The sequence below is a fragment of the Acanthopagrus latus genome, chromosome 13 (assembly GCF_904848185.1).
Source record: "Acanthopagrus latus isolate v.2019 chromosome 13, fAcaLat1.1, whole genome shotgun sequence".
NCBI lineage: Eukaryota > Metazoa > Chordata > Actinopteri > Spariformes > Sparidae > Acanthopagrus > Acanthopagrus latus.
In genome coordinates this window covers 15422772-15435249 of record NC_051051.1, presented here as the reverse complement: position 1 = coordinate 15435249, position 12478 = coordinate 15422772, and the positions used below count along the sequence as shown (strand labels likewise).

At 38.6% G+C, this 12478-nt stretch overlaps 1 protein-coding gene across 7 annotated transcripts in view; it reads right to left on the bottom strand.

The window, feature by feature from the left end:
- The window catches only part of sptbn4a (spectrin, beta, non-erythrocytic 4a), a 58339-nt gene that overhangs the window by 19438 nt on the left and 26423 nt on the right, over positions 1 to 12478 (bottom strand). For 3 of the 7 annotated variants that reach the window (XM_037120535.1, XM_037120534.1, XM_037120537.1), the window contains exons 6-7: positions 8749 to 9238; positions 8388 to 8542 (exon numbers count right to left, since the gene is read on the bottom strand). The exons of 1 other annotated variant lie outside the window; for it this stretch is intronic. In XM_037120535.1, coding sequence (XP_036976430.1) covers positions 8388 to 8510 — 123 coding nt within the window. In that variant the 5' untranslated portion in view covers positions 8511 to 8542; positions 8749 to 9238. The remainder of the gene's footprint in view (positions 1 to 8387; positions 8543 to 8748; positions 9239 to 12478) is intronic. 3 more of the 7 variants (XM_037120538.1, XM_037120536.1, XM_037120539.1) reach the window with 3 other exon arrangements.

The following is a 12478-nucleotide window of genomic DNA, read 5'->3' as shown; positions in this document are numbered from 1 at the left end:
GGCAGAGTAAAGGAAGAAGGGAAGCAAAAGGAGGAAGAATCAAAGGTTTATGGAACATGGATGAGGCTGCGGGTGTGCCGGGCTGTGCTACAGCCTGGGCACAGTTGGATCCAAAGGGCATCTGTGAAGTGAATTTTTGAGGCAGTCATGGCCGACGTAGTGCGATATTTTAATGGCTACCACATATGAATCATGCTATCGGGGCAGCATTGTGTTGCCAAATTCTGCAGGCTTTCTTGTAATGCTGATGCAGCACAATGAAATAGTGGGTGGGATTAAAGGGCTTGTTTTATACTACTGGCACAAACAACAATGTATTCACACCTACTGTATGCATCAAAGTAACACTATGCAACTCACGCTATCATCTGCATAATACTAAGAAGAAAAAAAGGATATAAAAACAGTAAACATCCTAACACCAAGCACACATTCAAATTCAAATTTAGCTGACCAAACTGTTATAATGCTCTAATTATCACTACAGAGACATTGCCTTTCATTCTTTGTTTCTATATTGTCCTTTCAGCCCAACCCACAATGCAACACTTGCACAACACATTAAAGTGATGTGAAACTACCGACTTTGAGAGGATTACCATTATTTCCCTCTGAAACAACTTTCAGCTGTGACACTTTCTAAAAATACTGTAACATTATTATGCATCACTTGCAATCACTTATTACTTAAGTATATTATACTTATACTAATATAATAACTAAAAACACGGATTCATGTCTTTTGTAATCATTTATGAATAAAGGATTTCACAATTTCTAGAAAGCTAAATAAGATGAATGTCATCATGACTTTATCTATTATTACACATCTATTATACTATGTTTTATTTACTACTGTCTCGTTTTTAAACCATTACCTGACCAGTGATGCATGGATGGCACGCAATGCTAGTAGCATTTAATTTCTGAAAGAACTATTGCCATCGAGAATTAAACTTATCATCCATGAATACAGTTGTTTCAATATTTTACATGCTTTAATATTTTTAAATGCTTGTTCCAAAAATAGCAGGATGGACATTTATTTATATTACATTGTGGAACTATGATGGAAATGACAGTATTTTGATTTGGATTAAGCAAATAAAGTCAGGACATTTAAGTGCATGTAGTGAATTGGAGTATGGATGTTAGGGGCAAACGGGGAAATTGGTAAATTCCTCAATACTACATGGTAGAATTTATGCATTAATGCATAAGAGGGTTTTTAGATATATAAGAATTTTCAAGAGCATCAAGAGAATCAAATTCATACTAGATGTCAAAGCAATTTATAAAATCTCAATGTAACAAGTATACTAATGGACTAGAGTGTGCTTGGAGTTACACAATTAAAAAAAGCCCTGAAAAAATGGCTACTGGCAGCTTTCTCCATTTCTAATGCATTGCATGTATATTGCAAGCTATAGTGTTGCAATGCTGTCTTATAGCAGAAGCATGATACGACTGGGCTGAATTCATAACTGGCAGTGTTTAAACATAGAACAAATGACAATGACAAGACATCACTGTAAAATAGGCAATTAAAGTGTGTTACAGAATGCCTTATTCAAAAAAGTTGCCGGTGTCATCCAATTTAAAACATCTGCACTAACTTTAGCTCGGACATCACTGTATTAAGAGGAAAAAAACTCACATTAATTGTCTCAAAAGTTGTTTGACATCATGACACAAGTTACTGAGAAAACTGATGATCAGCAATTTTAGAAAGCGTTCAGCTACGATCATTTCATTAGCCCACTCGAGACCCCCGAATCCACATGAAACAGCTACAATAAAGAACTAGAAAGGACAACATGTATTCATACTTCATAGTGCCAGTTACCAGTAGTCTCAAAGTTAGCCAACAGAATTATAAAATCTTTTACTAGACGTGACCTCTTTAATTATGATAATTTGATGGCAATATTGGCTGTTAAACAATAGGTTTACACATATAAATAAGTCGTACTCATACAGATGTCTAAACATGATGAGGTACTGTTACATGCTTGATCTGGTATTAATTAAGTAGCCCAAGAGTTTATCAATCATGTATTTGCATTGCCACTTCATTTGTTGCAAACAAACTAAACAATAAAACAACATAATATTCTATAACATATGACAAACAAACTACACTTAAATCATATGTTTAACCTGATGTAAGCTATGGGACCTTCACAAGATCCTGATGTTGCATTGTGGGTGGCACAAAATTGAAACAGCCAAAAAATATTGATCAACAACACCATTGTTACGCGTGGCTACAGTAAATGGTCCTCTGAAACTGTTGCTGCCCCATGAGTCACACCTGCAATTCCAAAAAAAAGGTGGCACACTGTGTAAAATGTAAATACCATACTGAGACAACCAAAGACTGGAAAAGTTAAGGAGTGTTCCAAAACCCACTGTTTGGAACATTCCACAGGTTCATTGTCAATGATAATTGTGTCACGGTTTGGTATGAAAGGAGCACCTTTTAAAGTCTTGTTCTTTCACAAGGAAGGGTGGGGCAAGGTTCTCTACCTTTTGAAAAAAATTATGAGCAAAGACTTTAAGAACAACATGTCTCAACACACAATTGCAAGGAAAGATGACCAAATGCCAGTGACTTCTGATCTCTCACTGCACTAAAATTGCATTGAAAACTGGCATTATATAAATGATGAATACGTTCAAACACTGCTATCTATAAACACAGTTTGTAGCCTCATCTATAATCTCATGTAAAGGGGAAATCATATATTAACCACATCCAGAAATGCCACTGACTTCTCTGGGCCCCGAGCTCATTTCACATGAAGTGGAAAGTGCATTTCCTCTTCTCTGAACCTATTTTGTCCTTTTTCAGCAACAAACTAATCGGAGTGGAGACTACAAAAGAAGGCGATTATAGGAAGTAGTTACCAAGAAGGAACACAGTGGGAGAAAGGGCAAAAAATAGGGACACTCCCACTAAAATTGTAATTGCTGGCAGGTATGATGTAGTTAAATTGATTCTTTTTGTCTGTTTTTTATATGCATAAGACTGCACAGGGTGTTTTATTTTGAAAATTGACTGGATGCTCTATGTGGTTCCTGCGCCTGACTTACTGCTGATCTGCTCTTTGCAGCTTGATGCAGCTTCCATCAAAAATAAACTTGGCCACATGCTTTAAGCAAGAAGTGCAAAAAGGCAATCCAGAAACAAGCTGCAACATGCTGGAATCACAAACATTGTCTAGAATGGCCGCAACCGACTCCATCAGCCATACTGCCCCAATCCCATCTTTTGGGAAATTTTAGCTGGCATAAAATTCAGAATGAGTGTGTATATCTAAAGAAACAATAAAGTTTATCAATTTGAGCATCAAATATCCTGTCACAATTTAAACAAATGTAAGGTCAGAAAGGATTTACAAATCATTGCATTTTGTCTCTATTTACAGCGTCTGAACCTTTTGGTAATAGGGGTAGTGTAAGCTTTGATGTTCAGTGATGGAATTCTGCCTGATATTATATGTGTGTGGATAAATGTTACTTTCATGAGAGAAGAGATAAACATAGTTAGTAACAGTTTTGAGGAAAACAAAAACTGTGAAACTAGTTCCAAGCTGTAATAATGTCAAGCTCCTCTATTTCTTCACTTACTGGTTAAATGATAAAACGGATAACATACTGCAGTTCTCTTTTAGCAGTCAAAGCATGATATACAGAAATGTATTCCTCCTTGCCATAGTAAGTCCAAACATTGGGAAATTTGCTTCAACTCATGTCATTTCTGATTTACTCATCATTAAACAGTTATTAAAAATGATAAAACAGAGAGGGCTGGGTGCACAGTTGACTATAGTTGGAACACAAAATTAGTTCTAGCTCCATTGCTATACACTAACTATTAGAATTATATTAGTGAGCCAACATTGCTTTGGGTGACATATTCCTTCATTAATGTGAACATGGCAATTCCATATACAATGTCCTGCTAACTTTTTCTGGAGCATGTAATGCATGTAAGAGAGAAATTGAAATGATACCTGCACAACAGAGAAAAACAAATGTGTTACTAATGATGGATTTTTTTTGTCTAAATGAGCCATGCACAATACCATGACCCTGAAACTGAAGCATCTAAATTTAAATCATCAATTTTATCATTTACACATTTGCTTCTCCTACTGTGAAAAAAGCCTACTGAGAGAGGTGGGCCAACCCAATCTTAGGTGTGGTCTACTGGCATTTATTATTTAATCACTGGTTTATTACAGTCAGAGAATTACAGAATGTTGCTAGCTGAACATACAATGACACTGACACTGACCGTATGTATTTAAGAGAGGCAATCATCCCTTGTTAATCTCCTCTTCAAAAGTAATACGAATAACACATAAAGAGGAGATGAGAATCAAAATGAAAAGATGATTTTAATAATTTTTGAGGTTTGGAAATTGAGACGGTTCAAAAACAGGTAGAGACTAAATTAATTTCTAAAGATGCCCATAATATTTCAGACAAAGACTGTGGATATAAAATATAAAAGCCACATCTAAAAACAGACAGTCATGTATTGATAAGTTCGCAAGTGGCCTGCGTTCCTTAGTCTGTCCGTTTTCTACTGTATGTGTTCAAGCGACACAGGACCACATTTTGTCTGTGTGTTTACAAGCACTGACCCCTGAGCCCATGATAAGGCTTGGCACAAGGTCAGCTGTTAGTCCTCTCACTGTAACAGAGAAGCTCCCACAGATCCTCCACCAACAGGGGCCGGCCTGGAGCTGTGTACCTGCTTCATGTGCTGAGTAAGTACTGAGAGAGAACAGAGGTGAGGGGCCGCGGCAGGAACCCTTCCAAAAGGACGCAGAGTTCTCCGATCATGGCAGGACGCGGCGTCATCTTTTCTCTCTGTCTCTCAGGTAACGACAGAGAGCGAGATGGGGGTAGATTAGGGAGACACGAGGTTCTCTGTAACCGCCTGTACGGGGTTATGTACACAGGAACTTTAGGAAAACATGCCAATCAGCAAGGGGAGAGACAATCTCTGTGGAGCAGCCATCTTCTGCACTCAGTGTCAGTCCTTTCAGTTGATTTATCTGGTATTTGGCATGAAAGGTTATACAAATGCGCTGATGATTCAGAAGTAAAGCAGTATCCTGTTTCCATCTGTTTTCATCTCAAGTTGAGATGTCATTCGAGGCAGGACCTCTCCATGTCACGCGATAGGCAGAACATTAACTGTATTCTTTTAAATTCTGGAAAAACTAAATATTCAAATCTAACTGACCACGTATATTGAGGGCAACTGGTCATGGGTTAGAAGGTGCCATGGTTGTCAAAGACACATACCATATAACTGCACTGTCAATGGTTCGATCAATCAGGACCTTTTTTGCCAATTTCATTTTTGCTGAAAAAAAAAAAAAAAAAATCATATATGACATCTCTATCTATCAAAACTATTGCAGCTCCTGCGATTTGAATATTGCAATTGGCCATATTGCGATAATGCTAATATTTAGATGCATTTTGCATCTCTAAAATCAACTATTGGTTACACTGCAGTGGTAGGTCACAGAACATTTTATTTTATTTCACTGCTGTTGAAGATAACAACATTAGAATCAGGATGTAGACTCTAGGCCTTTCAAGTCATTGTTGTTCCAGCATTATTTTCTCTATTTGTCTATATTGCAAAACTTTATACCAATAACAGCTACTTATAACATTATGCTTCCATTTATAATTTGTCAAATGCTAAACATCTTTATTAACTTCCTGATATCAAACTAAACACACAGCATTCATGAGATACACAAACCTAGCTGATCACTAGAGATGATTTGTCATGGCAATCTAAAAGATAAGCAAAGAAAAAAAACTATGACTACACATTATACCAGGACTGCAACTGAACATTTTCATTAATCCGACAATTATTTATTATCTTAATTCACTTCACTTCAATTCTATACACAGTTTTCATAATTTTTTGTTCATGGTGGACTTTTTGTTTTATCCAAACAAGCAATTTGAAGCTTATTTGGAGAGTCTCAAACTCAAAAAATCATAATCTACTATAATATTTACTATATAATAGTTTATACAAAAAAGAGGAGTCCTAACATTTGAAAAGCTGGAACCAAGGAATTGTTGGCATATTGCTTGAAATATGGTCAATCATCAAAATCAAATCCAAATCAACTGACTAATTCATAGACAAATCTACACTACATAATAGAAACCAAAACCAAAACGTAAGTGTAAAATAGATCTGGCAAACCATATTTGGACATCCAGTGTCTTACAACCTCTATTCTAAACAACAAATGCTATAGATACTAAACCTATCTGACATTATTGTTTAAGTTCAAATAAATTAAACATTCTAGTACACTACACTATTCAACAGATGATATTCAAACAAACATCCTGTACTACTAAACTATAGGGTGTTAACACTGTTGAAGACACGAATGAATATGGCTGCATGAATTGAGGGACTGAAACTGTGAACTTATTAAAAAAAAAAAATGTCTAAGAAAAAATTAATAAATACATTTGCCAAAAGGACAAAGCTTTCTGCAAACACTGACTGGCACCTAAAAGTTATTTTCAAGCTCTTTTGCTTCGTGACTGAAAAAGTTGAGGTGTCTGCAGTCTTAATGGGAGGGTCTAGACTTTAACATGATAAGCCTTAAAATAAATTTCACACATGGACAACCAGGATGGCTAATGAGGACTTCCTCATTAGGTAATATACAGTAGTGGGGTTTGTCTTCAAGGATGATGGTTAGTTACAGTGCCATCTTATGAATACTGTATATACAACAAAAAACACTGTGTAAAAATCTATACAGTCTGATGAATGTCTTAATGTATTCAATAAAAAAATTAATAATTTATAACACTGGAAACATTAACAAAACATCTTAGGATATCATCAGAGATGTAAATACATTTTAGCAAGGTCAAAATCTGATAAAACTCACCAACATTGTGACTACATTATTCAGCTTTAAATGTGTGTCTAGGAGTCACGAGTGAAGTATGTAATCACACCTTTTGTCATACTGGTACAGGCAGAGGGCAGATAGAAGCCACTCATTGGTTTCCTGGTTTAAATGAGAAAACTGAGTATTAAATAATCAAAAACATTGCTGACAAAACACACTTTGCACAATTAATTATTGTGCACTGACAGTTTCACCCCGGTGCAGTGTTTGGCCTGAAAATGCTGAAAGGAAATTAGCAATCTGCTCATTAACCTGCCTTAATTTCCTAATGAGAAAATAATACTTAAAATATTTATAAAAATGGGGGGATTATAGGATTCCAGCTGCAAAAATGGTTTCTCTCTGACATTTCACTAATGTTCATGTGATGCTTGGGGGCTGAATGCAAAAGAGCACTTCCTGGTTTCACCACTTCATATTTTTTTCCTCTTTTTTTCACCTAAAATCTCATCAAACTGAATCAATTATTATACATCATTTCACATTTACAGCGCATACCTTAAGTCAGCAATTTTGTTTGAATGATCTAAATTCTGTCACACTATGACACTTTTTCCACAAGCAGAAGTATTGGTTTATGCACACTTCACTTTACGTGGTGCCCTTACATATCATGTTCTCTACATGTCTTCGTCAGCAGCAGCTGGACATGTGACTGGGTCGAAAATGACATTTTTCTGATAGCAGCAATAGGTTCGTGACTTAAACCGGCCAAATGCAATGTGCCATTAGCAAAAATGGAGTCTCATTGACTAATTTGCATCTCAAGAGCCCACCTGAGCTTCACTGAGGCAGAGGGCATGGAGAACATTCTGTGTGGAAGGGATGTTGCTCTGACAGTGTGGCAAAGCATGATGGAAATGCGGTGCAAAAAAGCAAGAATGTTTTTATGGTATGAACTGACCCTACATCAGCTGTGTGTTACCAACTGATACCATTTGTGAATAGATGGAGATGAAGGAAAAGGCAATCTCTATATGTTATGCCTCAGCTCCTGCAAAGGTTTACGTGTCCTCTATATAATTCACAGCAACCTCCATAACTGAGCAATGCAATTCAGATGGTCTAACTTCTATGAAAAAAATGAGCAGGGAATCACAGGGACCATACCACCTGTGAATCTCAAAAACAACACGGCCACTATAGCAATATAACCTTGAGAATGTAATTCAGGATGTCCCCAAACCAAGTGATGAAATGACAGCTGAGTGATGACATCTCTGCCACTTTGAACTATTCAATTTTACTGCCACCACACCCACCATCATCACTGTTTCTCAGTCATGTGCACTCTTTGGCATGGTACCCTCCCCCCGACTCACCTGCTCTGCCTATCTGACCTCCCGATCCAACCATCCCTCCCTCCATCATCATGCCCTGGTCACCTCCACTCACCTGTTCTATCTTGGCCAGCCATTCTTTATTGCGGGCCAGCTCCGCCATAAAGGCCTGGTGCTTCAGCCACTTCCTGTGTAGCTTTTGAGCCTCATCCCGCGCCGTGTCTCGGGCCATAAGCATCTTCTCTTCCACCCGCTGTCCCAATCACTCAGCTAGGGGAGACAAAAATAGCCACCATCAGGAGCCCAACGCTCGAGCCAGCCCTTCTTCCCCCCTTTCCCACAGGACGTCCTGCCTGCCTCGACGCAAGAGCCACCCGCTCTGCTCTGCAGGGGCCTGGGTACCTGTGCTGTCACCACCCACCCCAACCCCCACCAGACACCCTTTTCTGGAGAAAAAAAAAAATCAAGATAAGCACCTCAGCAGCAGTGGTAGCAATGGAAGCACTCAAGCCCTTCCTTTGGGTCGCCCCTGGGTCCTCATGCCCTACCGCTTCATGGGTCTTGCGGTCCTGATGCTGCAGTGCCTGCTAGCCAGTCTCAGAGAAGGCAAAACAACCAGCGAAATAGAGGAAATGCGCCAATGACAACACTGGTAAAGAATGACACACACATCCAAGATTGCTCGCAGGTTGTGGGTTATCTTCTACCTCCAAATGTCGAATACAATCCAGCCCTCAGCGGAGGTGTAGATGTAGCATAGCCACGGAAGAATCTTTGAGCCGGGGCAAACCTGACCATCCACCACTCGCCAGTCCCGGTCAATCTGTAGTCCTGTCTAATGATGCTGTAGACAGGAGGAGGAGGAAGAGCTGGAGTGGGAGGAGCAGGGTGAATGGGATGCAGAGGCAGTGCAGAGGAGGCCGGATAACATAAGCTATCGGCTCTTGAAATGCATCGTTCCCACCGCTGCAAAGATGCACACGCAGGCTGGTATGAGATAGCACACTATTTTCTCTCCTCAGTTCCCCTTCCTCGTGTCCCCGAACAGCTCAGCCGCGGTTGGTGCATGCTGCTGCAGTCCTTGCCTCTCAGCTACGCTCCTGTGTGTGTGCGTGTGTGTGCTTGCGTGAGTGTGAGCGTGTGTGTGAGTGTGAGTGTGTGTGCAATCACAATCAGCACTGCAGTGCCGGAGCAGAGAGAGAGAGGGAGAGGGAGAGAGAGCGAGAAGGAGGGGAGGGTTGGGGGAGGCAGTGATAGGAGAGGGGGAGAGGAAGACAGAGAGAGGAAATGGAGAAAGGGGGAGCGCCGGAGCAAAAAAAAAAAAAAAAAAAAGGAAAGAGGAGAGCAAGTCAAAAGAGGGAAAAGATGGTGTTGGTGGAGGGGTAGTGAAACAGAGAAAGGAAGAGAGAGCCTGCGTCATCCCTCAGTGTCACCAGGGACATTTCTCTGCACTAGAAATGACTGCACTCGGAGCGGGAGCAGGATTTGGGAAGGAGGGGGGGAGGTGTCGTTTTAAAACAGCTGAATGAGAGGGAAGGAGGACGCATGCACACATGGTCCACAGTGCAGCTGACTGATTCGGATCACTGTTCACTCTCCCATTTTAAGGGGACCTGCATGTGATTCTCCTGCTGCAAATATGTCATTTGGCTTCAGAGCGTGCAGACACCTTACTGTGCACTTCGGCTAATACTGCTCCCTCAGATCTGAATTATAGATAATCAAGACAATTTTATGTTATCAAAAAATTAGTTTTGAGCTCAGTTCAAATTTTTGTGTGTTTTGTCTGTGTTTGGGCTGCAGCATCAAAAAGCATTTTTTATTCATGTACTGTTCTTTAAATATATATATATATATATATATATATATATATATATATATATATATATATATATATATATATATATATATAAAGCCAAATTTTTTTTTTTTTTTTTTTATCAAATTGAATCATTATAGCATCCAGAGGTGATTAAAGTTTTATGAGTAGAGGCTAAAGTGGAGCACTACCCTAAAATACCAAGTTTTGTTGTTCAAGCTGGTTCTGTATTTCCTTTTTATTTTTGGGTTCGGTTCAGGATTTAATAGATTGTCTGCAATTTTCTTGAACAAACAAATCCTACCTCTTCTATTATTAAAATCTCTAATATAATAAATGCAACATTACACTAAACCCTAAGGCATTAATCAGACCTCATGAGATCTGGATTTGAACCGATTTTATTTCTCCCATCTGATCATAGTTGGTAATACAGGTGGGCCTGTGTCACCCCCGCTGTCATCAATTCATAAGTGAAGGCAGCTTTTGGTTCAATTTGAAAAACTTAAGACTATCTACTTCAGATTTATTGAGCCTTCAAAGTCAGATAATTCAGTGCACAGACTCACATTATTACATTAACATGGTCTGGATGCAATCCAGGGACAACAAATATTTGAGTAAGACAATGAGAAAAATAATTATAGCTTTGACAAAACACAGCCGGAGATGGCATGATAAAAAGCTATTTGCAAACTGGGCGTGACTGCAACCCCATCCAAAGAACTCAGATGCTCACAATCTCATCTCAAAATAATGTCGTATCCGAGGTGCATATTCACATATTCTATATTACACATGAACACCATGAAGAAAAACCAGTGTATGCAAGCGGATCTCAATAAAGGGATGCAATGGTTAAATCTGCTGATGATATGTATAATCATAGCAGTGGCTAGGTGAGGCTTAAAGTCCTTAGCATTGTGCAACAACGCAATTGCATTATTGTCCATGTTAACCATCTAAGTTTAGGTTATTAACTTATTATGTATTATTATGTATTAGATTATTATCATAATTCATCCTGTGGAAAGATACCTGTGCATCATTTTAACAGTTGTGAAGACAGCTTACTCAAAGCCACGAAGGTCATGCTTGTGACATAAGCTGGCTTTTTGTCCACATTATGTGTAGTTGTCCTACAGGTGAAAATATCACAGCGAAAATACCCAGTGGGAAAGCACCAAATGAATAGATTCATTAACATCATATTAAATAACCTAATATTGTCTGACCTATAAGATTTTTTAAAACTATTTAAATATTAATTTGTATCATCTAAAAGTTGGCTCTGCTGTAAAGACTTACCAACTCTTACCTCACAAGAGCTTCACCCCTCACAACAAAAATGTGGACATCAAATTCCAAAGCGGCATACTTCAGCAACATACGTGGCGACACATATCCAAAATGTCAAGGGGAAGCAGACCTGGGACAGCTGGCTGGCTAGCTGATCACACCAAGATGCATTGCTAGAAACACATTGACAGCCAAACCACTGTTTTCCTTTGGTACGGTGTGCTCCTCTCTAGTGCTTGGTTTAATGAACATGAAGTTAAAATATCCTCAACTTTTCAGTGCAAATTGCTCTGTTTGTCATTTCACACAGGAGTAGATTGAATATTCCACACCATTTGTTAGAGGGCAAGGTAGGACTATGCTTGAGTGTTTTGAGTTTATTGCTGTTTAAATGTAAGCAACATATGGCTATAAAAATGTGTCAAGTATTTGACAGAGAAAGAACACTGATGGAGAGTTGTTTGGTATTCTTGTCATTCTTAAAAGAGATGTCTAAGAACTGAGAAAGAAGTGTTGTTGTCTAATGAGATGGAAGTGGAGTTATCTTTACTTGCCACTAGCACAATAATTGTGAGATACTGTGTTTTCTGGAACGTGAAGATGGAGAATGAATCCGTATGTTTTTATCATTTTGTCCATTGTACAACTGACAAATATTTAGGAATCATGAAGAGATGATTGAGTGTCTGCTTTTTTTCAGCATCTGTGGTCTACTTCTAGAACGAGAGCACCGTGCATACTACAGCAGAAGCAAAGACTGGGATATGAGCTTCACCTCTTTGCTTAACATCACTTGGAGTCACTCACATGTCTGTCTGCCTTTTCCCACTTTATCCGAGTACGAAGCAATTTTGCTTATTACACTGTGAGATACAGCATGTCAGGTATTAAATAGATTTTTTTTTAAAGAAAGTGTATAGGTAACTTATGCAATTTATTGAAGGAATAACTGCAGAAATGTAAATGCCTATCCAGATAGATGTCAGTAATTCAGTACATTTTAATTTAAAGATGATATATGTTATGTGTTGTAAATGAGAAAAGGCATTTTGTTACATTAAGAGCATAACAAGTCTAGTGGAACCAAT